Here is a 27604-nt window from a genome sequence, read left to right on the forward strand (position 1 = left end):
CAGGGGATCAACTACATCCAGCTCAACAGGCAGTCGGCCTTTGGTTTAACATCTGATTTGGAAGATAGCACATCCAACAATTCTCACAGTACCGCACCCACATTTTAGCCTAGATTATGTGCTGAAGACCTAGAGTGGAGCTTTAAAGCAACAACCATCTGACACTGAGCCAATCTGACACAAAATGGTTTAATTTGATGCGCTGTGGGCAATCAGCAGCAATTGTATTCCATCACAATCTGTAACCTCATGGCCCGGCATATCCCTCACTCTACCATTGCCATCAAGCCAGGGGACCAACCCTGGTTCAATGAGGAGTGTAGAAGGATATGCCAGGAGCAGTACCAGGCGTATCTAAAAATGAGTTGCCAACCTGGTACTGCAACTACACAGGACTACATGCATGCTAAACAGAGGAAGTAGCATGCTACAGACAGGTCAAAGTGCTACAGTCCTGCCACATCCAGTCGTGAATGATGGTGGACAATTAAAAAACTAATGGGAGGAGGAGGCTCCATGATCATCCCCATCCTCAATGTGGTGGGGCCCAGCAAGTATGGTGCAGCCCAGCAAAAGACAAGGCTGAAGCGTTTGGAACCATCTTCAGTCACAAGAGCCGAGTGGAAGATCCATCTCAAGGGGAGGGCCCCTTCTACGCAGCCCAGTGCATAGCGCTGCATCCCGCTCCCTCCATGTCCACCCCTTTAGTGCCCCAGAGAGGAGCATGTTTTTTTGTTCTACACTTCCTCTCAGGGGCAGTAACCCCAATTTTGCAAGTGGGGCGGGACTTTCGCGCCTGGCACAGGAACTCCTGCCTCACGGCTGTTACCGCCCCCAAACAGGCGCTACGCTATTTCCCGGCCAAATTATTTGTTTAATTTCTCTGCCATTTCCTTATTCCCCATTATAATTTCTCTGATCGCAGCCTGTAGGGGACCCACATTTAATCTAACCCTAATCTTTTCCTTTTTACATACCTATAGAAGCTTTTACAGTCTGTTTTTATGTCACTCGCTAGTTTACTCTCATATTCTATTTTCCTTTTCTTTATCAATTTCTTGGTCCTCCCTGGCTGAATTCTCAAGCTTACTGCTTTTTTGACAACTTATAAGCCTCTTCTTTTGATCTAATACTGGGCTCAATTTTGCCCAAGCCTGTTTTCTGGCGTATTGCCAGAGTTACATTTTTCTAGGCCAGAAATGCGCTGGAAATAATTTGCCAAAGTTTCCCCGATCTATAATTCGAATTTGGCGCCGCGCAGCGTGTCCAGTCGCCTCGGGGGTGGAGCCTGCTGTCTGCGCCAAAAAACGAGGCCGCACCTTCGGCGCATGCGTGGGAAAAAAAGTTACGTTTCTGACGTCGTTGCAATGGATGCACATGCTCAGTACTGCTCTGAGCTGGTCATTTTTAAAGAGCCAGTTGTATGTGTGAAAATATTGCGTGCTGTGTGAGAGCATTGGAAAAATCACAGCTGCAGCAGTACAAGATGCAATGTGGTGCAAGGACCAAGAATTTCTTACAGGATGAAGTGGAGGTACTAGTTACTGTGATTGAGAACAGATGGCAGGAGCTGGACACCAGCAGAGGTCACATAAAAGTTCCGCCCAAAGAAATTAAGAAACGCTGGAACCAAGTTGCAGAACATTACTGCTCAATGGTGACCACCACGAGATCTGTAAAAAGAAGTGGCAGGATCTTGGTTAAGTAGTTAGTTTAAGTAATATTTTAATTTATTCAATTCAATTGCAATTGTAAATGTGACCACCCAACAGAAAGACAGCCTCTCTAAAAAGTTGTTTTCATCTTTGTAGAGGAATGTGGCACATAATAAACATAGAAACATAGAAAATAGGTGCAGGAGTAGGCCATTCGGCCCTTTGAGGCTGCACCACTATTCAATATGAACATGGCTGATCATGTAACTTCCGTACCCCATTCCTGCTTTCTCTCCATACCCTTTGATCCCTTTAGCCATAAGGGCCACATCTAGCTCCCTTTTGAATATATCTATCGAACTGGCCTCAACAACTTTCTGTTGTAGAGAATTCCACAGGTTCACAATTCTCTGAGTGAAAAAGTTTCTCCTCATCTCGCTCCTAAATGGCTTACCCCTTATCCTCAGACTGTGACCTCTGGTTCTGGACTTCCTCATCATCGGGAACATTTTTCCTACATCTAACCTGTCCAAACCCGTCAGAATTTTATATGTTTCTATGAGGTCTCCTCTCATTCTTCTAAATTCCAGTGAATAAAAGGGAAAGAACTCGAACAGGAGGAGGCCTGGCAAATCTGCACCCACTGACACCGTTGGAAGAGAGAGTTGCTGCTTTGATGGGTCGTGCCTGAAAAAAAGCAATCAGCACTGCACAAACTGGGCCCACACTCAAGGGAGAAGGTAAGTCTTGCAAATTCCATAGTCTGGCTTTGCTAAATTGAATATTTGGCCATGCACTGCACATCATCTTTCAAATATTCATTTAAATCAAGAACAATATCCACCCACATTTATGATCTGTACGCATGGTGGGTGAGGTTCTATGGGAAAGCAAAGCCAGAAACTAATTTCTTAAATGTTAGGGTAGTTATGCCTTGCAAATGTTTATATTGTCAATGTTTTTGAAAATGATTCTTATCTTTGCTTACAACTTTATTTATCACTTTGATCCTCATCATAATGTGGTTGCAAGGTGACCAGGACTGGGAATTAAATATTCAGGGGTACTTGACAATCTGGAAGGACAGACAGAAGGAGGTGAGGTAGCTCTCTTGATAAAGGATGGAATCACTGCAACAGTAAGAAATTATATTGGCTCAAATGATAAGGGTCTTTAAACAGTTTGGGTGGAGATAAGAAAAAATAAGGAGAAAAAGGTCACTGGTGGACGTAGTCTATAAGCCCCCTAACAGTAGCAACTCTGTTGGTCGGATCATAAACCAGGAAATAGTGGTGGCTTGTAAAAAGGGAACAGCAATAATCATGGGTGATTTTAACCTCCATATTGATTGGACAAATCAAATTGGTCAGGGGAGGCTTGAGGAGGAGTTCATAGAGTGCATAAGGGACGGGTTCCTTGAGCAGTATGTAATGGAACCAACCAGAGGCAGGCTATCTTAGATCTGGTCTGGGTGACTTGGATAGATTAGGTGAGTGGGCAAATGCATGGCAGATGCAGTAAAATGCAGATAACTGTGAGCTTATCCACTTTGGTGGCAAAAACCGGAAGGCAGAATATTATCTGAATGCTGACAGATTAGGAAAAGGGGAGGTGCTCCGAGACCTGGGTGTCATTGTACATCAGTCATTGAAAGTTGGCATGCAGGTACAGCAGGCGGTGAAGGCGGCAAATGGCATGTTGGTCTTCATAGCGAGAGAATTTGAGTATAGGAGCAGGGAGATCTTACTGCAGTTGTACAGGGCCTTGGTGAGGCCACACCTTGAATATTGTGTTCAGTTTTGCCATTGAGGGAGTGCAGTGAAGTTCCCCAGACTGATTTCCGGGATGGCAGGACTGACATATGAAGAAAGACTGGATCGACTAGGCTTATATTCACTGGAATTTAGAACAATGAGAGGGGATCTCACAGAAACATATAAAATTCTGATGGGATTGGACAGGTTAGATGCAGGAAGAATGTTCCCATTGTTGGGGAAGTCCAAAACCAGGGATCACAGCCTAAGGATAAGGGGTAAGCCATTTAGGACCAAGATGAGGAGAAATGTCTTCACTCAGAGAATTATGAACCTGTGGAATTCTCTACCACAGAAAGTTGTTGAGGCCAGTTTGTTAGATATATTCAAGGGAGTTAGATGTGGCCCTTAGGGTTAAAGGGATCAAGGGGTATGGAACGAAAGCAGGAATGGGATACTGAAGTTGCATGATCAGCCATGATCATATTGAATGGTGATGCAGGCTCGAAGAGCTGAATGGCCTACTCCTGCACCTATTTTCTATGTTTCTATGTTTCTATGGTCCTGTGTAATGAAACATGATTAATAAACAATCTTCTAGTAAAGGATCCCCTCGGAATGAGTGATCATAGCATGATTCAATTTCAAATTCAGACAGAATGTGAGAAAGTTGGATCAGTATCAGTGTACTAAGTTTAAATAAAGGAGACAATGAGGGCAGAGTTGGGTAAAGAGGACTGGGAAAATAGATTAAAGTGTAGGACGGTTGATGAACAGTGGTGTACATTTAAGGAGATATTTCACAACTCTCAAGAAAAATATAGTCCAGTGAGGAGGAAATGGTGGCTAACTAAAGAAATAAAAAACATTATCCAATTAAAAACAAGGGCATACAAAGTGGCCAAAACTAGTGGGAGGACAGAAGACTGGGAAACTTTTAAAAGCCAGCAAAGAACGACTAAAAAAATGATTAAGAAAGGGAAAATAGACTATGAAAGTAAACTCGCACAAAATATAAAAACAGATAGCAAGAGTTTCTATAGGTATATAAAAAGGAAAAGAGTGGCTAAAGTAAATGTTGGTCCCTTAGAGGACGAGACGAGGGAATTAGTAATGGGGAACATGAAGATGGCAGAAACTCTGAACAAATATTTTGTATCAATCTTTACGGTAGAGGACACTAACAATACTCCAACAGTGGATAGTCAAGAGGTTTTGGGGGGAGGAACACAATCACAATCACTAAGGAGGTGGTACTCAGTAAGACAATGGGACTAAAGGCAGATAAATCCCCTGAACCTGATGGCTTGCATCCTAGGGTCTTAAGAGAAGTAGCGGCAGGGATTGTGGATGCATTGGTTGTAATTTACCAAAATTCCCTGGATGCTGGGGAGGTCCGAGCAGATTGGAAAACTGCAAATGTAACGTCCCTATTTAAAAAAGGAGGCAGACAAAAAGCAGGAAACTATGGACCAGTTAGCCTAACATCTGTGGTTGGGAAAATATTGGAATCCATTATTAAAGAAGCAGTAGCAGGACATTTGGAAAAGCAAAATTCGGTCAGGCAGAGCCAGCATGGATTTATGAAAGGGAAATCATGTTTGACAAATTTGCTAGAGCTCTTTGAGATGTAATGAACAAGGTGGATAAAGAGGAACCAGTGGATGTGGTGCATTTGGACTTCCAGCAGGCATTTGACAAGGTGCCACATAAAAGGTGACTGCACAAGATAAAAGTTCCGGGGTTGGGAGTAATATATTATCATGGATAGAGGATTGGCTAACTAACAAGAACAGAGAGCCGGGGTAAATGGTTCATTCTCGGGTTGGCAATCAGTAACTAGTGGGGTGCCGCAGGGATCAGTGCTGGGACCCCAACTATTTACAATCTATATTAACGACTTGAAAGAAGGGACTGAGTGTAACGTAGCCAAGTTTGCTGACAATACAAAGATGGGAGGAAAAGCAATGTGTGAGGAGGACACAAAAAATCTGCAAAAGGGCATAGGCTAAGTGAGTGGGCAAAAATTTGGCAGATGGAATATAATGTTGGGAAGTGTGAAGTCATGCACTTTGGCAGAAAAAAATCAAAGAGCAAGTGGAGAAAGATTGCAAAGTGCCGAAGTACAGTGGGACCTGGGGGTACTTGTGCATAGAAACATAGAATATAGGTGCAGGAGTGGGTCATTCGGCCCTTCGAGTCTGCACCATCATTCAATATGATCATGGCTGATCATGCACTTCAGTAACCCATTCCTGCTTTCTCTCCATACCCCTTGATCCCTTTAGCCGTAAGGGACACATCTAACCCCCTTTTGAATATATCTAACAAACTGGCCTCAACAACTTTCTGTGGTAGAGAATTCCACCTGCTCACAACACTCTCAGTGAAGAAGTTTCTCCTCATCTCAGTACCTAAATGGCTTACTCCTTATCCTTAGACTGTGGCCTCTGGTTCTGGACTTCCCCAACATCAGGAACATTCTTCCTGCATCTAACCTGTCCAATCCCGTCAGAATGTTACATGTTTCTATGAGATCCTCTCTCATTCTTCTGAACTCCAGTGAATACATGCCCAGTTGATCCAGTCTTTCTTGATATGTCAGTCCCGTCACCTGGGAATCAATCTGATAAACCTTCGCTGCACTCCCTCAATAGCAAGAATGTCCTTCCTCAGATTAGGAGACCAGAACTGTCCTCAATATTCAAGGTGTGGCCTCACCAAGGCCCTGTACAACTGTCGTAAGACCTCCCTGCTCCTATACTCAAATCCTCTCGCTATGAAGACCAACATGCCATTTGCCTTCTTCACTGCCTACTGTACCTGCATGCCAACTTTCAATGACTGATGTACCATGACACCCAGGCCTCGTTGCACCTCCTCTTTTACTAATCTGTCACCATTCAAAGGAGGTGTCTACCTGTTTTTACCACAAAAGTGGATAACATCACATTTATCTACATTATACCGCATCTGCCATGTACTTGCCCACTCACCCAACCTGTCCAAGTCACCCTGCAGCCTCTTAGCATCCTCCGCACAGCTCACACTGCCACACAGCTTAGTGTCATCTGCAAACTTGGAGATATTACATTCAATTCCTTCGTCTAAATCATTAATATATATTGTAAATAGCTGGGATCCCAGCACTGAACCTTGCTGTACCCCACTAGTCACTGCCTGCCATTCTGAAAAGGACCCGTTTATTCCTACTCTTTGCTTCCTGTCTGCCAACCAGTTCTCTATCCACATTACCCCCAATACCATGTACTTTAATTTTGCACTCTAATCTCTTGAGTGGGACGTTGTCAAAAGCCTTTTGAAAGTCTAAATACATCATATCCACTTCTCCCCCTTGTCCACTCTACTAGTTACATCCTCAAAAAATTCTAGAAGATTTGTCAAGCATGATTGCCCTTTCATAAATCCATTCTGACTTGGACCGATCCTGTTACTGCGTTTCAAATGTGTTGCTATTACATTTTTAATAATTTTCCCCACCACCGATGTGAGGCTGACCGGAATATAATTCCCTACTTTCTCTCTCCCTCCTTTTTAAAAAAATGGGGTTACATTAGCTACCCTCCAGTCCATAGAAATTGATCCAGAATCTATAGAATGTTGGAAAATGACCACCAATGCATCCACTATTTCTAGGGCCTCTTCCTTAAGTACTTTGTGATGCAGACTATCAGGCCCTGGGGATTTATCGGCCTTCAACCCCATTAATTTTGTTAACACAAATTGCTGACTGATAAGGATTTCCTTTATTTCCTCCATCTCACTAGACCCTCAGTCCCCTAGTATTTCCAGAGAATTATTTGGGTCTTCCTTAGTGAAGACAGAACCAAAGTATTTGTTCAATTCTTTGTTCCCCATTATAAATTCACCTGATTCTGACTGTAAGGGACGACATTTGACTTCACTAATCTTTTTCTCTTCACGTATCTATAGAAGCTTTTGCAGTCACTTTTTATGTTCCTTGCAAACTTCTCTCATATTCTATTTTCCTCCTCCTAATTAAACCCTTTGTCCCCCTCTGCTGAATTCTAAATTTCTCAGTCCTCAGGTTTGCTGCTTTTTTTGGCCACTTTCTATTCCTCTTCCTTGGATTTAACACTATCCCTAATTTCCCTTGTAAGCCACGGTTGAGCCACTTTCCCCGTTTTATTTTTAAGACAGACAGGTATGTAGAATTGTTGAAGTTCATCCATGTGATCTTTAAATGTCTGCCATTGCCTATCCACCGTCAATCCTTTAAGTATCATTCGCCAGCCTATCTTAGTCAATTCACATCTCATACCGTCGAAGTTACCTTTCTTTAAGTTCAGGACTCTAGTCTCTGAATTAACTGTGTCACTCTCCATCTTAATGAAGAATTCTACTTTATTATGGTCACTCTTCCCCAAGGGGCCTCAAACAACAAGATTGTTAATTAATCCTCTCTCATTACACAACACCCTGTCTAGGATGGCCAGCTCTCAATTTGGTTTCGCGACATATTGACCTAGAAAACCATCCCTTATACACTCCAGGAAATCCTCCTCCACCTTATTGCTACAAGTCTGTTCAGCCCAATCTATATGTAGATTAAAGTCACCCATGATAACTGCTGTACCTTTATTGCACATATACCAAATTTCCTGTTTGATGCCATCCCCAACCTCACTATGACTGTTTGGTGGTTGATAGAGAATTCAAACAGGCTCATTTAGACAGACTGTGAAAATTCACAGACCCCCCAAGTCAAGGCTGCTACATGCAGTTCGGCATGTTGCATTAACTCATCAATCAACTTGACATTTTAGGACCCGTGGGTAGTGAGCCAATAAGGTCAAAGAAGGCAAGTTATTTTCTGTAAATTGATCCAGGCATAAATACAGCCATTTTGACCATGTGTCTCAGTAAGAACAAAGACCTGGCTTGAAGCCAAGAAGTTTGTTGCTCTCTGCCGAGATTAAACAGTTAAAACTACCATCGGAGTTCGTATTTCATTGGAAATTAAGAGATCTAACAATTTTGGCGCTGCGAACAGGGCCGCTGAGGAAAGAAACTAAATTTTGGACATTGGACCTATATATTGAGGTAAGGACTCCTCTTTTTAAAAAAAGTCTTCGGTCAAAAGTCTAAATTCGCCTCTCCTTCTACGCGATTCTGAAAGCCTCCGGTTTGCGAACCCTCCGGTTGATAGTCGGCTCGAGGTCCCATAGACGTCTAAACTTCGGCGGTGTGTTAGTTAATTAATCACCGAACTATTGATCGGCTAGCAGGCCTACGACTCGAGACCCCAGTAAAGAACTCAGTAAAGAAATGGTGGCAGGAGATAAGGGCAAAGAATTGCCTACAACTGTTAAAGGTGGGCAGGCACCACCTCAAGTTTCGCTAGATTTAATTCTCGAACAGTTGAAAGAATACATAGAGCAACAATTCAACTTATCTAAAACCTGTATTAAGATCGAACAAAAGTACGGAACCTCCAAAGGACAAGATTAAAAGGGTCTGGGGAAAAACGACCCATATGAAAAATAAAGAGCGAACTAGATGGCCCCTAGCCGTTATGGGCCAGATCCACAAGTGGAAGGAAATTATAATGCGTTCCCAACATGATCGAGAACTGACCAGTACAAAGGATCAGTTACAAGCAGTTTGTGCACAGCTGCGACAGAAAAAACTTGAACTTGAAAAGCTGGAAGCAGAAGTTAAAGATCTTAAAGGTGAAATTAAAGAATGGAAAAAATCATTAGGTCAAGAGACAGTAATAGGAAAAGGAAAATGTATTGGTCAATTCCCAGGATATCCATGTTTGGATAAATTAAAAGCGCAAACCCGAAGACACGACCGAGGAATAGATACGGTTTCTGAATCCTCTGACAATACAGGGTCGGAGGATGATGAAGAATTAAGGGTACGCTTTGCCCCGTTTAAAAAAAGACGAGTTGTAGTCAAATCAGAAGAGACTGCGGATGAGGGCAGAACCAAAAAAACAAAGAGAAGGGTGTATGGAGAATACTTAGTTCATGCTCCGGCAGACCCAGAGAAAATTGATAAATGGTCCAAGGAATTGCCCAATCCAAAGAAAGGGGGAGTTAAAACGTGGGACCAATTGGACCGCTGAAGAAATATATATCAACTTCATCCCTTGGATGGAGTGCAAATTTTGACCATAATGGTGCCAAAAACACAGGGAAGAAAATTGCACGACAAGGTAGATGAAGCTTTGGGGCAGAATGAGCAAGAATTAGACGCAGGATGGGAGGCGATTAAACACTGGCTGCAAGCCTTCAGTCCAGCTAAGACAGACTGGGGAAAAATTGCAGCCTGCCAACAGAAAGGAACAGAGGAGGTCCTGGAGTATGACGAGCGGTTTAGATGTACGTGGCGAGAACATTCGGGTATGAATAATACGGATGAGGAAATGGATGGACAAGCGTTTGGACCCCTGAAAGCAGCTTTCGTGGCAGGTCTAAAGCCAGAACTGTCCAAAATGCTTAAGGTAGTGTTACCGGACTGCGAAGGTAGAGGAACTACCTTTGCAGCATTGATGGATCGATGTAACCAATTAGATCGGGATATGAGAGCTAAAGTCCGAGCTGTACAGGCTATGGGATGGAAATCCCAGGATTCCGATAAACAGTCATTAGGAAAATTACCTGGAAAATTTCATTATTGTGGGAAAGAAGGTCACTGGGCCAAGACTTGCAGGGCAAAACAGCAAGGTCGTGGCTGGGGAAGAGGACACAGCCAGGGATACAATTCAGCCAACAAACCAGGCTTGTCACAAGATAACGACCTCATAGAAGCATTTAAGCGACTGACAATACAACAACAGAAGGAGTTACTTGGGATAGCAAAAAACGATTAGAGCCCACCCTGGCGCCCCTCCTCGCACTAATACAACAAAGGGGAGATGGGCTATATATAACTGTGAGGGTGGGCGATAAGGATGTGGACTGTCTTTTAGACACAGGGGCGGAATTAACATGCTTACCCCTGCAATATGGAGACTTTTTGCCGTTGGATGGTAGGGCATGTACAGCCTATGGAGTTGGAGGCCATAAAATGGAAATTAAAAGGACAACACCGGTACTTATAGGGCTAGGTCCACGTGAACTAACCATGCCGGTCTGGATAGGCCCAGTAGATCAACCCCTTTTGGGAATAGATGTTCTAATTAAAGTAGATTCATCGTTGCATTTTGAGGATGGTCAGGTGACATGGTCAATTAGAACTTTGAAGAAAGAAGAATTGAAGGAACACCCGATATGGGCTAAAGATAAGAACGATTGTGGCCTACTCCAGATGGAGCCTGCGTCATTTGCAGGGACCAAGCCTCCATGCACTAAACAGTATCCCATCAGTCCAACTGCCATTGCGGGAATCTTACCGGTTATTCAACAATTGGAGAAACAAGGGGTGCTTATTAAAACGCATAGCTCCTCCAATAGCCCCGTGTGGCCGGTACAGAAATCTAATGAGACTTGGCGTTTGACTGTCGATTATAGGAAAGCTAACCAGTGTATTGATCAAAAAGCTCCTTTGGTCGCAGATCCCTCCACCATTTTTAATGCCCTCAAACCGGAACATATTTCTCGGTGAGAGATATGGCCAACGGATTTTGGTCGGTGCCTCTGGCACTGGAGGTTCGACAGTGGTTTGCTTTCACGGTCCAAGGACAACAGTATACTTGGACCCGGTTACCGCAGGGTTTCCACAACAGCCCTACGGTATTCCACATGGCTTTACAAAGCCATTTGCGATAATTACCTCCCCTGTCATCCACAGTCATCCAATATGTAGACGATATCCTGCTAGCTTCAAACACGGAAGAACAGCATGAACAAGATTTACGAGCTTTGCTGGATCACCTTTGGCTGAAAGGACATAAAGCCAGCATCGACAAAGCATAAATATCCCAAGAAGAGGTTGTATACCTGGGACAAAAGATTTCACAAGGAAAGAGAGAACTTACCCAGGATAGAACTGCACCCATTCAGGCTGCTAAAAAACCCACCACTATTCAGGAACTAAGGTCTTTTTTTGGGATTGTGTAACTTTAACAGCAATTGGATTGACTCCTTCACACAGCTTGCTCAGCCACTGAATGATATTTTAAAGGGGAAACGTGCCTCTAAAGAAGCCATCACCCTCACTAAAGAACAGCAAGAGGCCTTCCTGAATTTGAAAAAGGTTTTGTGTTCAGCACCAGCTCTGGGAATCCCCGATAGTGGTAAGCCATTTACCCTGTTTGTTCATGAGAAAGAAGGATATATGACAGCTATACTGACACAAGAACATGGGGATCGGCAAAGACCTATTGGCTATTATTCGGCAAAACTGGATGCGGTAGCCCTCGGATGGGGAAGTTGCCTAAGGGCCATGGAAGCTACATGTCGAGCGGTAATGATCACTGCGGGTCTAGTCCTCGACCAAAAGCTGATTGTCAAGTGTCCCCACACCGTACATGCTTTGCTGTCTATGAATAGAATGTCTCAGGTGACGGCAGCAAGATAGGCCCGCTGGACAGCAGTTTTGGAAGCTCCTAATCTCCATATCGTCCGGGCCAGCCCAGTTAATCCCGCAACTATGCTCCCGATGTCAGAATCGAGGGGGGAGAATGTGAAGAGCATGACTGCGTGGAAAGTTTAAAAGAAACAGAAGAAGCAGCCTTAGCAGCAGGAGGGCAATGGCTGCGAAGAGGGCGACTGAATTTGACTTCGCCCAAATCCAGGTCGCTGATTGCAGTGCAGGCAGCGGCGAGGTCGGGGCGAAGGAACGGCAAGTGTTCCTAGAAGGGTGTGTTCGGGGCCCAGGAGAGATATGAGTTTGGGACCCAGAAGAACCAAGGGCCCAGGGGCAGCACGGGCCAGACCACACTGCGATATGTGTGCGCACTAGGTCTGTGCAGCAGAGTTGATCTCCAGTCATCTTGGTTAATCCTTGCCACTGGACCAAGACCTAGCTGTCAAGCTTGTGTGGTGGTTGGTGTGCAACAGCCACCACACGTTAAAAAAAATCCATGCACAAGCATCTTCCACCCTTTAAGATGTAGTTCGGGATCTGGAATATTATGTCCTTCATTAAAACACCTGTGAACTCATCCCTTTTTGGCGTGGAGCAAGTCATCCTCGTTTCGAGCGACTGCTTATGATAATGATATACTTAAATCCTCTTGTAATAAAGATCTAATTGCTTTCTGTACCTGCATGTTAACTTTCAGTGATTCATGTACCAGGACAGCCAGATTCATAGAAACATAGAAACATAGAAAATAGGTGCAGGAGTAGGCCATTCGGCCCTTCTAGCCTGCACCGCCATTCAATGAGTTCATGGCTGAACATGCAACTTCAGGACCCCATTCCTGCTTTCTCGCCATACCCCTTGATTCCCCCTAGTAGTAAGGACTTCATCTAACTCCTTTTTGAATATATTTAGTGAATTGGCCTCAACAACTTTCTGTGGTAGAGAATTACACAGGTTCACCACTCTCTGGGTGAAGAAGTTTCTCCTCAACTCGGTCCTAAATGGCTTACCCCTTATCCTTAGACTGTGACCCCTGGTTCTGGACTTCCCCAACATTGGGAACATTCTTCCTGCATCTAACCTGTCTAACCCCGTCAGAATTTTAAACGTTTCTATGAGGTCCCCTCTCATTCTTCTGAACGCCAGTGAATACAAGCCCAGTTGATCCAGTCTTTCTTGATAGGTCAGTCCCGCCATCCCGGGAATCAGTCTGGTGAACCTTCGCTGCACTCCCTCAATAGCAAGAATGTCCTTCCTCAGGTTAGGAGACCAAAACTGTACACAATACTCCAGGTGTGGCCTCACCAAGGCCCTGTACAACTGTAGCAACACCTCCCTGCCCCTGCACTCAAATCCCCTCGCTATGAAGGCCAACATGCCATTTGCTTTCTTAACAGCCTGCTGTACCTGCATGCCAACCTTCAATGACTGATGTACCATGACACCCAGGTCTCGTTGCACCTCCCCTTTTCCTAATCTGTCACCATTCAGATAATAGTCTGTCTCTCTGTTTTTACCACCAAAGTGGATAACCTCACATTTATCCACATTATACTTCATCTGCCATGCATTTGCCCACTCACCTAACCTATCCAAGTCGCTCTGCAGCCTCATAGCATCCTCCTCGCAGCTCACACTGCCACCCAACTTAGTGTCATCTGCAAATTTGGAGATACTACATTTAATCCCCTCGTCTAAATCATTAATGTACAGTGTAAACAGCTGGGGCCTCAGCACAGAACCTTGCGGTACCCCACTAGTCACTGGCTGCCATTCTGAAAAGTCCCCATTTACTCCTACTCTTTGCTTCCTGTCTGTTCTCAATCCATGTCAGCACACTACCCCCAATCCCATGTGCTTTAACTTTGCACATTAATCTCTTGTGTGGGACCTTGTCGAAAGTCCAAATATACCACATCAACTGGTTCTCCCTTGTCCACTCTACTGGAAACATCCTCAAAAAATTCCAGAAGATTTGTCAAACATGATTTCCCTTTCACAAATCCATGCTGACTTGGACCTATCATATCACCTCTTTCCAAATGCACTGCTATGACATCCTTAATAATTGATTTCATCATTTTACCCACTACCGATGTCAGGCTGACCGATCTATAATTCCCTGTTTTCTCTCTCCCTCCTTTTTTAAAAAGTGGGGTTACATTGGCTACCCTCCACTCCATAGGAACTGATCCAGAGTCAATGGAATGTTGGAAAATGACTGTCAATGCATCCACTATTTCCAAGGCCACCTCCTTAAGTACTCTGGGATGCAGTCCATCAGGCCCTGGGGATTTATCGGCCTTCAATCCCATCAATTTCCCCAACACAATTTCCCGACTAATAAGGATTTCCCTCAGTTCCTCCTTCTTACTAGACCCTCTGACCCCTTTTATATCCGGAAGGTTGTTTGTGTCCTCCTTAGTGAATACCAAACCAAAGTACTTGTTGAATTGGTCTGCCATTTCTTTGTTCCCAGTTATGACTTCCCCTGATTCTGACTGCAGGGGACCTACGTTTGTCTTTACTAACCTTTTTCTCTTTACATATCTATAGAAACTTTTGCAATCCATCTTAATGTTCCCTGCAAGCTTCTTCTCGTACTCCATTTTCCCTGCCCTAATCAAACCCTTTGTCCTCCTCTGCTGAGTTCTAAATTTCTCCCAGTCCCCAGGTTCGCTGCTATTTCTGGCCAATTTGTATGCCACTTCCTTGGCTTTAATACTATCCCTGATTTCCCTTGATAGCCACGGTTGAGCCACCTTCCCTTTTTTATTTTTACGCCAGACAGGAATGTACAATTCTTGTCGTTCATCCATGCAGTCTCTAAATGTCTGCCATTGCCCATCCACATTCAACCCCTTAAGTATCATTCGCCAATCTATCCTAGCCAATTCATGCCTCATACCTTCAAAGTTAGCCTTCTTTAAGTTCTGGACCATGGTCTCTGAATTAACTGTTTCATTCTCCATCCTAATGCAGAATTCCACCATATTATGGTCACTCTTCCCCAAGGGGCCTCGCACAACGAGATTCTTCTGAACACCAACAATTCCCACTCCCTCACCATTTAAAAATACTCTGTTTTCTATTTTTCCTACTAAAGTGGATAACTTCACATTTCTCCACATTATATTTCATTTGTCATGTTCTTGCCCACTTACCTAGCCTGTCTATGTGCTTTTGTTTAATGTTTCTCCTTTATTTACTCCACCCTAGAAGAATTCGAAAGATGTATCAGATCCCTTTAATTGTCATTCATCGAAACAGTGAATTATAACCTCTCCATCCAAACATCTCCACAATCATAAGGGTTGTACAGGTGTATATATACTACATTAGGATTATCCTTAAGTAACACCGGTCAAGATAATTTCATTACGTTCAATTTTGGAATGTGTTTTGTGAAACCCACAAATAAGAATATCAAATATTCTAAACAAAATTCCTGTAAGGTTCACTGTCTCATGGTGATGCACATATAACTAAACAATAGGATTTTTCTATTCCCTGATATTTACAACTCAAATTTGATTTGACATGTCTGATCTTGCAGTCCACCATATACAGTCCTCCAGGCTGTAAGATTGAATTTCTTGTCCTTCATGATTACTGATAAAAAAAGACTCTCATTGATTTAAAATGTTGGTTCCTTCTAATGATTGTCAAGGTGAGGAATGTCAATGTAAAGCTTTCTCTCCTCAACAATGTGCTTCAACCAGGGAAGGACACCTCCTACGACTGAAGCAATATAACATGCAAAGTTGCAACACCAGTGATCCCAGTAGATTCTCTGATTTTCCCCAACAAGTTTTGTCAGCGCACTGACCTCAAGCATGCTGACTTTGCGCGCTGGAAACGGCGCCGGCAAAAACCCACCCCATCCTGGCCACTGCGGAGTCCTGGCGTGGCGTCGGTTGAAGTGGGGGGCGGAGCCAAATGCCCGCGCCGAAAACAGAGCCGGCACCTTCACACATGCGATGTATAGAAGCCACCTCAAGTCGCTGTTGATATATCACCAACGATGTCGCCGCAAGATCCTGCAAATCCCCTGGGAGGACAAGCGCACCAACATCAGTGTCCTTCACCAGTCTAACATCCCCAGTATTGAAGCACTGACCACACTCGATTAGCTTCGCTGGGCAGGCCACATAGTACACATGCCAGATACGAGACTCCCTAAGCAAATGCTTTATGCGGATCTCCTTCATGGTAAACGAGCCAAAGGAGGACAGCAGAAACGTTGTAAGGTCACCCTCAAAGCCTCCCTGGTAAAGTGCGACACACCACTGACACCTGGGAGACCCTGGCCGCAGACCGCGCGAGGTGGAGAAAGTCCATCCGGGAGAGCGTTGAGCTCTACGAGTCTCAACGCAAAGAGCATGAAGAGGCCAAGCGCAGGCAGTGGAAGGAGCGCGGGGCAAACTAGCCCCACTGACCCCTTCCCTCGACAAATGTCTGTCCCACCTGTAACAGGGTCTGTGACTCTCATATAGGACTGTTCAGCCATCAAAGAACTCACTTTGGTAGTGGAAGCAAGCCCTCCTCGATTCCGAGGGATTGCCTATGATGATGATGATGATGGTGCCAGCCCCGACGTGCGTGCATGCACAAGAGACAGAGATAGAAAGAAAACTTGGCTCCAGCAGCTGCAACTTCCCTCCCCTATCTCAGGACGAATGGCCTCACATTTCACACACAGACCGGCCCGCTGCCTTTCCCGGGCAGACCTTCTCGGGTGGCTCGGCGGGCTCTCTCTCCCCCCTCCCCCCCTCCCCACATTAAACGCAATTCCAGCAGCTTCTCGGGTGGCCCGGCAGGCTCTCTCTCCACCCCCCCCTCCCACGATTAAACGTACTGCAGTTCCAGCAGCTGCAACTTCTCCGGTGTGTCTTCCCTCCCCTATCCCAGGCCGAATGACCTCACACACAGACTGGCCGGCTGCCTTTCCTGGGCAGACTTTAAAAATAAGGTAGGATTTACTTCTTTTTTTATTGTATTTGGTTTGAGCTTTTCCTTAATGTTTGCTGCTTGTATGTTGAGGTCCTCTCCAGTTCCCTTCCCTTCCCTATCAGTGCCCTAATGTCTGTTGAATGTGCGCTGCTTTTTCTGAACTGCCCACAAGGTTTTTCAGAGCTGGCCACATATGCTGACCTAAATCGATTTGGAGTAAGTTTTTGCTGGCCAAAGTGGCATGAATGGCCAAAAGTGTCTGCAAACTCCCCCTTTTGAAAAAAAAACTGATCTAAAAAAAATCTTACCTAACAGACTTACTCTGGAGCAAATTTTTTTGGAAAATGGCATTTTCTAACCTACGCCAGAAAAAACAACTTACTCCAAAAAAATTGACGCAAGTCATGGCCAAAATTGGGCCCTTATAACTGAATGACATTTAGTACCAAATAATTGGCAGCTTTGCTCAAAGGAGCATCATTCCATTTCCAGCCATCAAAAAGAATAGGGGTTATTTAGGGGCACTTAAAATCTCCCAGGTTACAGGTTACAGTCCCCAATTTTAAGCTGGCCAACTAAGCTGGCAGCGAGGCCACCCGCCCAAAGCGGTTGGGAACCTTTTTTACAAATGCATGTTGGGTCTGGATAACATCATCAGGACCCGATTGGAATTTTAACATGACCAGGAAGTCGCAGTTTGTTTCACACTTGACCAACTCAGTGGGGAAGAGGATCGTGGACAGAACAGGCTCAAAAAGGTATGTTTCTTTCCCACTTTTTTTTACTTTCCATGTGAGGTCAGGAGGAGCAGGAGCACCCGGTCGCAGTATGATTTTCTGTCAGTTTTTGCTGAGTTCCTGGCCAGAATGGGTGTGTTCGGCTGGCGGGATTTAAATGAGGCCCAGGAATTAAAATACCATGGGATTCATTTCTGGAGCATTGGGTAGGGAGATTTTAAATCACAGTGCAACTGCTCCAGCAAAACCTGGCCCAGATAAAGACATTCCTTCCACTGGTCTGGTCTATATTCAGAACCAGGTATCTGAAGTGACATGCTTGCTTGGTACAAAAGCAAAATAGTGCGGATGCTGGAATCTGGAATAAAAACAGAAAATGCAGGAAATCTCAGCGGGTCAGGCAGCATGTGTGGCGAGAAAGCAGAGTTAATGTTGTAGGTGGATGACCCTTTGTCAGAACTTCGTCAGAACTTGCTTGCTTGGTAAGTCACTTTGCCCTCAATCTCTTTTACCTTTAAAATGAAAAGCTTGTGATATATTTTGCTCTTTGCGCAAAGTTAAAGAACTAACTGACATGTCACTATAAACCTCTCTTAGTTTCGTAAAATTATTTCTCTTTAAATGTTGCACCTATTTGTTTGATGCTGATAGACCTGCAATTAGAGAATAAAAACAGAAAATGCTGGAAATACTTAGCAGGTCAGGCAGCATCTGTGGAGTGAAAGACAGAGTTAAAGTTTCAGGTACTTGACTTGTCTGCAGCCTTTGACAAGGTTCTCTAACACCTCTCCACCATCGTCCAGCTGGGTGGGACTGCACTCTCCTGGTTCCATTCTTATCTATCTAATCGTAGCCAGAGAATCACCTGCAATGGCTTCTCTTCAAGTCCCCAAATCATTACATTGCGGAGACCAAACCCTGGGCTTTCAGTCGCCTGTCGCTTTAATTCTCCACTTCACTCCCACTCTAATATCTCCGTCCTTGGACTCCTGCACTGTTCCAATGAAGCTCAACGTAAGCTCGAGGAACTGCACCTCATCTTTCATTTAGACACTTTACAGCCTTCTGTACTCAAAATTGAGTTCAACAATTTCAGACCTTAACCTCTGCCCATATTTTGCTCTGATGTATTTTTTCTCTCTCTTCATTTCCCACAACAACTGATAATTGTCCTGCCATTCACACCCCATCTAAACTAATATTTTTCTAACTTCTGCTATTACCATCTCAAGTCGGCCTATCATCCATTTTGTTTGTCAAATCACTCCTGTCTTCCTTCCACCTTATCACAGACCTTCCCTTTTGTTCTTTCCTCCCTTCCCGCTTTCAGTGCTCCTTTAGAATTTGTTCATTTTGAACATTCGCTAGTTCTGACGAAGGATCATCGACCCAGAACATTAACTCTGCTTCTCTCCACAGATGCTGCCCAACCCGCTGAGATTTTCTGTTTTTTTTTCAGATTCCAGCATCCTCAGTATTTTGCTTTTGTATTCCAATGCACTCCTGGCTGGCCTACCATATTCTACCCTATGTAAACTAGAGTTGATCCAAAACTCGGCTGACCGTGCCCTAACGCACACCAAGTCCCGTTCACTCATCACCCTTGTGCTCGCTGACCTACATTGGCTCCTGGATAAGCAAAGCCTTGATATCAAAATTCTCATGCTTGTTTTGAAATCACTCCATGGCCTTGCCCCTCCATATGTAATCTCCTCCAGCCCTACAACCTCCTGACATGTCTGCACACTTCTAATTCTGCCCTCTGAAGCATCCCTGATTTTAATCACTCAATTATGGGTGGCCAGGCCTTCTGTTGCTTAGGCCACAAGCTCTAGAATGCCCTGACTAAGCCTCTCTGCCTCTCTACCTCTCTTTCCTCCTTCAATACGCTTCTTAAAACCCCTACCTCTTTGATCAAGCTTTTGGTAACCTGCCCTAATTTCTCCTTATGTGGTTCGGTGTTGTTTTGGATCGATAATAATAGACCCAGGTTCAGGATCTGGATGAATGTTAAATAAGAGACAAGACAAATGAAGTAAAGATAAAACACCATTTACTGAGAGAAAAGAAACATAATACAGTTTATGAAGAAAAGAGAAGTATGATAAGATGCAACAAAGCTCACAGCCTTTGGCCCGTCGGAAACTCCGCAACGACGGCTGGTCAGGAGCCTTGGGGGTCCCGGCACCGCTCGCGAATCACGGTCCAAGGTGAAGTTCAAAGGGCTACTGGACAGTTTAGTTCCTTTATTCTATTGAACAAACATGGGAGCATGTGGCTTATGGCCAACTCCTAACCTGTAAGGCCCCAGCTATCGGACTGTACTTCTGCTGGCTCACCGTAGTATGTGGTTAAATTCTCCAGTCCTTTAATCGTACTTTGTTGATTCGCTTTAGTCATTGTTCAAAAGTTCAGAATAGGTATCAACAGTAGTGAGCAAATATTGGAACTGTTGTTGCAATGGTAAAGGTCCTACATAATCAACTTGCCATATTTGTGCTGGTTAATATGGGCACCGGGTTGTCGTTGTAGGGGAAAATGCTTCACCTTTTGACAAATTTCACAGGTGTTTATGATCTGTTTAACACCGTCCATAGTCAAATGTAACCCCCTATTTCGTGCCCATTGTATCGTATCCTGAATGCCCAAATTCCAGATTTGGGCTGGTCCCAATAATGCAAGTAGCGCACCCCTCATCATAGAAGGGCCACTCTTCATCAGCCTGCTCCGCATTCCTGCCTTAAAGAGCTCCTGATCTGGCCCCCGATATGGTTGGTGATATATTCCTCCCTGTGTTGCCATGTTGCGCAACTGTATCGCACCCTCCGCCATTGTATTCCAAGGTTTTACCTCCCCTTCCCAGTCAACGGCAGTTTCGTTCCTTTTTACTATTGAACAAACATGGGTGCATGTGGCTTTTGGCCAACTCCTAATCTGTAAGGCCCCAGCTGTTCTTTCACAAAGCATGAGACCTCGAGGCGCCGACTATCCCATAAACAAGATGGTGTGCGCATCAAGGTCCTCTCTCTCGCTCTCTCTCTCTCTGCATCAACAACATTCCACGAGGCATGAAGCAGAAAACACACTGTAAATGTCAGAATATCATAATTAACCCTATGTGATTAACCCTATACAATACAGGTGTCAAACTCTTTGTTTCATAATACTCCTGTGAAACGCCTTGGGTGTTTTACTACGTTAAAGATGCTATATAGATCAACAACAAGTTGTTGTTGTTGTTAACTATGTTTCTCTCTCCACAGATGCTGCCTGACCTGCTGACCTGACCTGCTGAGTATTTCCAGCATTTTCTATTTTTATTTCAGATTTCCAACATCTGCAGTATTTTGCTTTTGCAATTAGAAAATATTCAAGTAGCAAAACATTTTTTTCCAAAAATGTTCACAAAATGTAGTCGACACCATTATCATCATCATCATCATCATCATAGGCAGTCCCTCGAAACATGGACTTGCTTCCATAGCGAAAAGGGATGAGTTCACAGGTGTTTCAATGAAGGATCTAATATTCCGGATCCCGAATTACATCTTGGAGGGTAGAAGATGCCTGTGCGTGGATTTTTTTTAACGTGTGGTGGCCATTGCACACCAGTCACCATGCGAGCTTGACAGAGCTAGGTCTTGGTCCAGTGGCAAGGATTAACCAAGATGACTGGAGACCAGCTCTGCTGCATGGACCTAGTGCGCACACATATCGCAGTGTGGGCTGGCCCGTCCTGCCCCTGGGCCCTCACCACTTCTGGGCCCTGAACTCTCGCGCCTCTCCTGGGCCCCGATCACATCACTCTATGAACTCTTGCTGCTCCTTCGCCCTGACCTCACCACTTTTGCTGTACCTGCTCACACTGCAGTCAGCCATCACTCTCCTGCAGCAGCACAACAGTGGGCAACAAAGTTATTCGAAAACACCGATTGCGAGTTTACATTTCTGAATGTAAACAGCATGGAATTCAGTAGAAAACATCAAAAATTGAAAGTTGACTTTAGTGAAAATGGATATGGTAATTGTGCTGCTATTTGGAAGAAGGAAATGCGGAAATGGAGAACAAGATTTCAACAACTACAGAGTTTGAATCAAGCAATTGTGGACATTAACCATCACACTGCGGAAACTGATAACGTTTGCACAACTTTGGATCAGATTGGACATGTAAGCTGGTGGGAGTCATTGTTCGGATGGCGCACAACTCAATTAGAATATGGTTTTCATAGTAAACAAACTTCATTTTAAAGTCTCCTAAATATAGAATTCTTTTTGAGTTTTCTTCAAGATTTTGTTTTGAGTTAATGAACTTAAGTACATTTTGAAGCCAACTCTACTTCATATATCTTTCACCAATTCTGTATTTCTTAATTCATCTCATTAGGCCTGCAAAGGCAAGATGAACTATCTTTACACAAAGGAACATTGTATGAACACATGTAAAAACTTACCAAAGAGTCAACTTTTTTCATAATAAAGATTTTGATCTTCATTTTGTGCAAGAACTTCATGTATCGCAGCATCCTTTCACATTCTTAGAACCACTCAAAATTCATGCTGATAAAAAAATGATAAAAATGTTCCCAAAGATTTTACATACGTGTCTTTCTGGCTGAATCTTCCACAAAAAGAGATGAGATATCTTCATCCACTCCTGCATCATTCTTGGCAATGCAAGTATAAGCTCCAGTATCTTCATAGCGCACATTACTAATATGCACTCCACTCCCATTTGCTGAAAATTACAAATAAATATGTTATATCCTCTTTTTTCACCATTTTCATTGCAGAAAAATGGCAATCAGATTTTGAAAGGAACACTTGCATTTATATATCACTTTATCAGACTTCAGAAATATTCCAAAACACTTCACATAAAATTAATTATTTTGAGGTAAGGTAACTGTTCTGCAAATAATTGCAGCAGCTGGTTTGCACAATACAAGATTCCACAACTCATAAGATAAAGATAAAGATAAAGATAAATAATCTGTTTATTTTTTTCTGATGGTTTCAGTTGCAGGATTGCTGTCGAGGATACAAGAAGAATTCTTTGCTCTTCTCTCAATCATGCTATGTGATTTTCAATTACCTTCTGAAAGACAGGGCCTCGGTTTAATGTCCCATCCACTTTGGTGTGATGCTTAGATTATGTGCTCAAGTCCTCAAGTGGGTTTGAACCCACAAACTTCTCACTCAGCCAACCCAAATTACCTCTATTTTAATTTATTCCTGGGATGTGGGCAAGGCCAGTATTTATTGCCCATCCCTAATTGCCCTAGAGAAGGGGGCAGTTAAGAGTCAACCTCATTACTGTGGGTCTGGAGTCACATGTAGGCCAGACTGGTTAAGGACGGCAGATTTTGTTCCATAAAGGACATTAGTGAACCAGATGGGTTATTATGACAATCCAGTAGTTTCATGATCACCATTACTGATACTAGCTTTTTATTCCAGATTTATTTAATTAACTGAATTTAAATTCCCCAGCTGCCGTGGTGAGATTTGAACTCGTATTTCTGGATCATTATTCCAGGCCTCTAGATTATTAGTCCAGTGACAAAACCACTATGTGCTACCGTACTCCCTAAAAATCATTACACACTTTTTTATTACAATCTTTAAAAGGAATATTATAATAATAGAAATACTGAAACATTTTGAAGGGGCAGGGAAGGCAGATAATAGTGGACAATATACCAGGATATTTTCCTGTGTGTGTAAAATTAAAGAAAAATGCTTTTACCAAAGTATCATCAATTAATACAAAAGCAAAATACTGCGGATGCTGGAAATCTAAAAAAGCAGAAAATGCAGCAAATACTCAACAGGTCAGGCAGCCTCTGTGGTGAGAGAAACAAAGTTAGCATTTCAGATCGATGATTGGATAAGAACTGGAAAAGGTTAGAGGACCCTGTCAACCACGGTCAAGGGAAATCCTTGATTGAGGAAAAAGGAAGACATATCAAGCACTGGAATGAAAGATGGCATCATAAGAACAGATGCGACGGAGACAGAGAAACTGGGAGAATGAAATAGAGTCCTTGTAGGAAGCGGGGTGGGAGGAAGTGTAGTCCAGGTAGTTGTGTGAGTAAGTGGGCTTCAGTACAAGTGCTTCTGATATGTCTTCCTTTTCCCTCAACCAAGGATTCCCCTTGACCATGGTTGACAGGGCCCTTGATCATGTATGTCCTATTTTCTGCACTACTGCTCTCACCCCTTTCCCTCCCTCCTAGAACCACGATAGAGTTCCTCTTGTCTTCATCTTGCATCCCAACAGCCTCCACAGTCAATGGATCATCCTCCGCCATTTCTGCCAGCTCCACCACGAAAACATATTATCCCCTCCCCTCCTTGTTGTGTATAGAAGAACTCCATGAGGTTGAATACTGTGAGCTAAACTTAGTGTGACCTTAGTCTTCTTTATTACAACTCCAGAGTGCCTAAACAACATGGCAGCCAACCTTTTATACTGGTCCTACACTTGTGTGCAGGTGACCATTAGGACTTCAACAGTCACGCTCTCTGGTGGCATACATACGTAACATCACTCCCTCCCAAAGTCTTCGGTACAAGTTATTTACAAGTAGAGGCGATCTGGAGCCCTTCGCTCTCTGGTTGATTGTCTAAGTTCAAAGCCTGGCGTGTGTGAGTTGGCCAGACCATTGCTGCATTGCATCGCGGCTGGTCTGACCGGACTGTCAGGAATGGTGGGTTCATCTTCGTGATTGACAGCGAGATCGATTGCTGGTTGGGTGTGTGTTGGTGGATCGTCGATGGTGATGTCCTCTTCAAGTCGTTTCTGGTTGTCAGTAAATCGCAATTTGGTCTGATCGAAATGCTTTCTGCACATTTGGCCATATAACAGTTTGATTATAAACACCCTATTCCCTTCCTTGGCCAAAACAGTGCCAGCAACCCACTTGGGACCATGACTGTAATTCAAGACAAACACAGGGTCGTTAATATCAATGTCACGTGAAACAGCCGTGCGATCGTGGTACATGTTCTGCCGGTGTCGCTGAGTTTCCACTTGATCATTAAGATACGGGTGGACTAGGGAGAGCCTGGTTTTGAGTGCTCTCTTCAATAACAATTCTGCCGGGAGAATCCCGGTGAGCGAGTGGTGTCATGTCCGGTAACTGAGCAGAATGCGAGACAAGCGGGTCTGCAGGGAGCCGTCCGTCACGCGTTTCATGCTCTGCTTGATTGTTTGGACTGCCCGCTCCGCTTGACCATTAGACGCGGACTTAAACAGAGCAAATCTGATGCCATTGCGGGTCATAAACTCATTGAATTCCGAGCTGGTGAAACACAGTCCATTGTCGCTGACAAGGACATAGGGCAAGCCATGGGTGGCGAACATGGCCCGGAGGCTTTCAATGGTGGCTGTGGACATGCTGGATGACATGATTACGCATTTGCAGTAAGCATCTACAACTACTAAAAACATCTTTCCTAGAAAGGGGCCGGCAAAATCTACATGGATCCTGGGCCACGGTTTGGAGGGCCATGACCATAGACTCAGTGGAACCTCCCTTGGTGCATTGCTCAGTGTTGCACTGATGCACGCATGTCTCCAAGTCCAAGTCAATGCCGGGCCACCAAACATGCAACCTGGCTGTAGCCTTCATCATGACAATGCCTGGGTGGGTATTGTGTAGTTCGCGTATAAACATTTCCCTGCCTTTTTTTGGCAAAACCATGCGATTACCCAATAAGAGACAATCCGATTGGATGGACATTTCATCTTTGCGTCAGTGAAACGGCTTAATTTCATCTTGTATTTCCCCGGGATCCTGGCTGGTCCAGGTCCTGATCTGGTAAACTGTGACGGTGACCCCTCGCCATCAAAAGCATCCATGACCAGTAGCAAGTCTGCGCCATTTCAACCCCAGTGGTGGGTAATGGTAGCCGGCTGAGAGAATCGGCACAGTTTTCGGTGCCTGGTCTGTGGCGGATAATATAGTCATAGGTGGATAATGTTAGTGCCCATCTTTGGATGTGGGACGAAGCATTGGTATTTATATCTTTGCTTTCTGAAAACAGCAAAATGAGCGGCTTGTGGTCAGTTTCAAGCTCAAACCGAAGTCCAAATAGATATTGGTGCATTTTCTTAACCCCATATACATATGCTAACATCTCTTTCTCGACCATACTATAGGCTCTCTCAGCCTTAGACAGACTTCTAGACGCATTTGCAACCGGTTAGAGGTGGCCCAATGCATTGGCTTGCTGTAACAAACAGCTGACCTCATACAATGAGGCGTCACAAGCTAGCACTAAACATTTACATGGGTCATAGTGTACAAATAACTTATTTGAACATAGCAGGTTCCTGGCCTTCTCAAAAGCTGTGTCTTGAGATTTGCCCCAAACCCAGTCGTCACCCTTACGTAGCAATATGTGCAAAGGCTCTAACAACGTGCTCAACCCAGGTAGAAAGTTACTTAAATAGTTGAGGAGTCCCAGGAACGAACGTAGCTCCATCACATTCTGTGGTCTGGGTGCATTCTTGATGGCCTCTGTCTTTGAGTCCGTGGGCCTGATGCCGTCTGCTGCAATCTTTCTCCCAAAAAATTCGACTTCTGGCGCCAGGAAAACACACTTGGAGCGTTTCAGCCTAAGTCCCACTCTGTCTAAGCGACTTAGAACCTCTTCCAGGTTGTGTAGATGTTCGATGGTGTCACCACCAGTGATCAGGATGTCGTCTTGAAACACAACGGTGCGCGGAACAGATTTCAGCAAACACTCCGTGTTTCTCTGGAAACTGGCTGCAGCCGAGCGAATCCCGAAAGGGTACCTATGGTATATAAACAGCCCTTTGTGTGTGTTGATGCATGTCAGTCTTTTCGAAGATTCAGCCAGCTCCTGTGTCATGTAGGTAGAGGTTAGGTCCAACTTGCCCCCCCCCCACTAACGTTGCGAACAAGTCATCTGCCTTGGGCAGCGGATACTGGTCCTGTAGTGAGACTCGGTTAATCGTTACCTTGTAGTCTCCACAGATTCTGACCATGCCATCGCTTTTCAACACCGGAACAATTGGACTGGCCCACTTGTTGAACTCGACTGGTGATGTGATTCCTTCGTGTTGGAGTCTGTTCAGTTCGATCTCGACTTTCTCCCTCATCATGTACGGAACCGCCATAGCCTTGTGATGGATGGGCCGTGCATCGGGGCCTAGGTGGATCCAAACCATGGCGCCTGTGAACTTGCTGATGCCTGGTTCGAATAGCGAGGAAAATTTGCTCAGCACTTGAGCACACGAGGCATCATCCACTGAAGATAGTGCTTTGATGTTGTTCCAATTCCATCTAATCTTTTCTAGCCTGCTTCTGCTGAACAGCGTTGGGCCATTGCCTAGAACAATCCACAATGATAGGTCATGCACAGCTCCATCATACGATACCTTCACTGCCGCACTTCCAATGACCGGTATGAGCTCTTTGGCATAGGTATGCAGCTTTGCATTAATCGGGCTCTGTTTGGGCCTTTGAGCTTTATTGCCCCACAGTTTCTCAAAAGCCTTCTGGCTCATTATTGACTGACTCGCACCCGTGTCCAAATTCATGGATACTGGAACTCCATTTAACTTGACTTTCAGCATTATAGGAGGGCTCTTGGTGGTGAAGGTATGTACCCCATACACTTCTTCGTTGGGTTGCGTTGCCTGTGCTGCGTGATCCACACCGGATTGATCATCCTCTGCCACATGGTGTGTCGCAGCACATTTTCACATTCGCTGGAGGTGCCCCATCATTCTGCAGCCTTTTCACACGTAGTGCTTGAATCAACATTGACGGGCCCGATGATTACCCCTGCAGCGCCAACACGATGCTAATGGATTCACATTCATGGCAGACTCTGAGTCATCACAGGTCTTGCAGCTGCAGATGTATGGTCCCTGCCATATGCAGTTCGGCCTGCTAGCGATGTCATTTTATGCACAGTACTTGCCGGTGAGCTTCGATGTTGGAGATAT

General features: G+C 44.4%; 1 protein-coding gene across 5 annotated transcripts in view; it reads right to left on the reverse strand.

The window, feature by feature from the left end:
• The window catches only part of fstl5 (follistatin-like 5), a 1328880-nt gene that overhangs the window by 331566 nt on the left and 969710 nt on the right, over positions 1–27604 (reverse strand). For all 5 annotated transcript variants that reach the window (XM_070871636.1, XM_070871638.1, XM_070871637.1 and 2 more), the window contains one exon: positions 22223–22357. In XM_070871636.1, coding sequence (XP_070727737.1) covers positions 22223–22357 — 135 coding nt within the window. The remainder of the gene's footprint in view (positions 1–22222; positions 22358–27604) is intronic.

The sequence above is a fragment of the Pristiophorus japonicus genome, chromosome 2 (assembly GCF_044704955.1).
Source record: "Pristiophorus japonicus isolate sPriJap1 chromosome 2, sPriJap1.hap1, whole genome shotgun sequence".
In the NCBI taxonomy this organism is placed as follows: Eukaryota; Metazoa; Chordata; class Chondrichthyes; family Pristiophoridae; genus Pristiophorus; species Pristiophorus japonicus.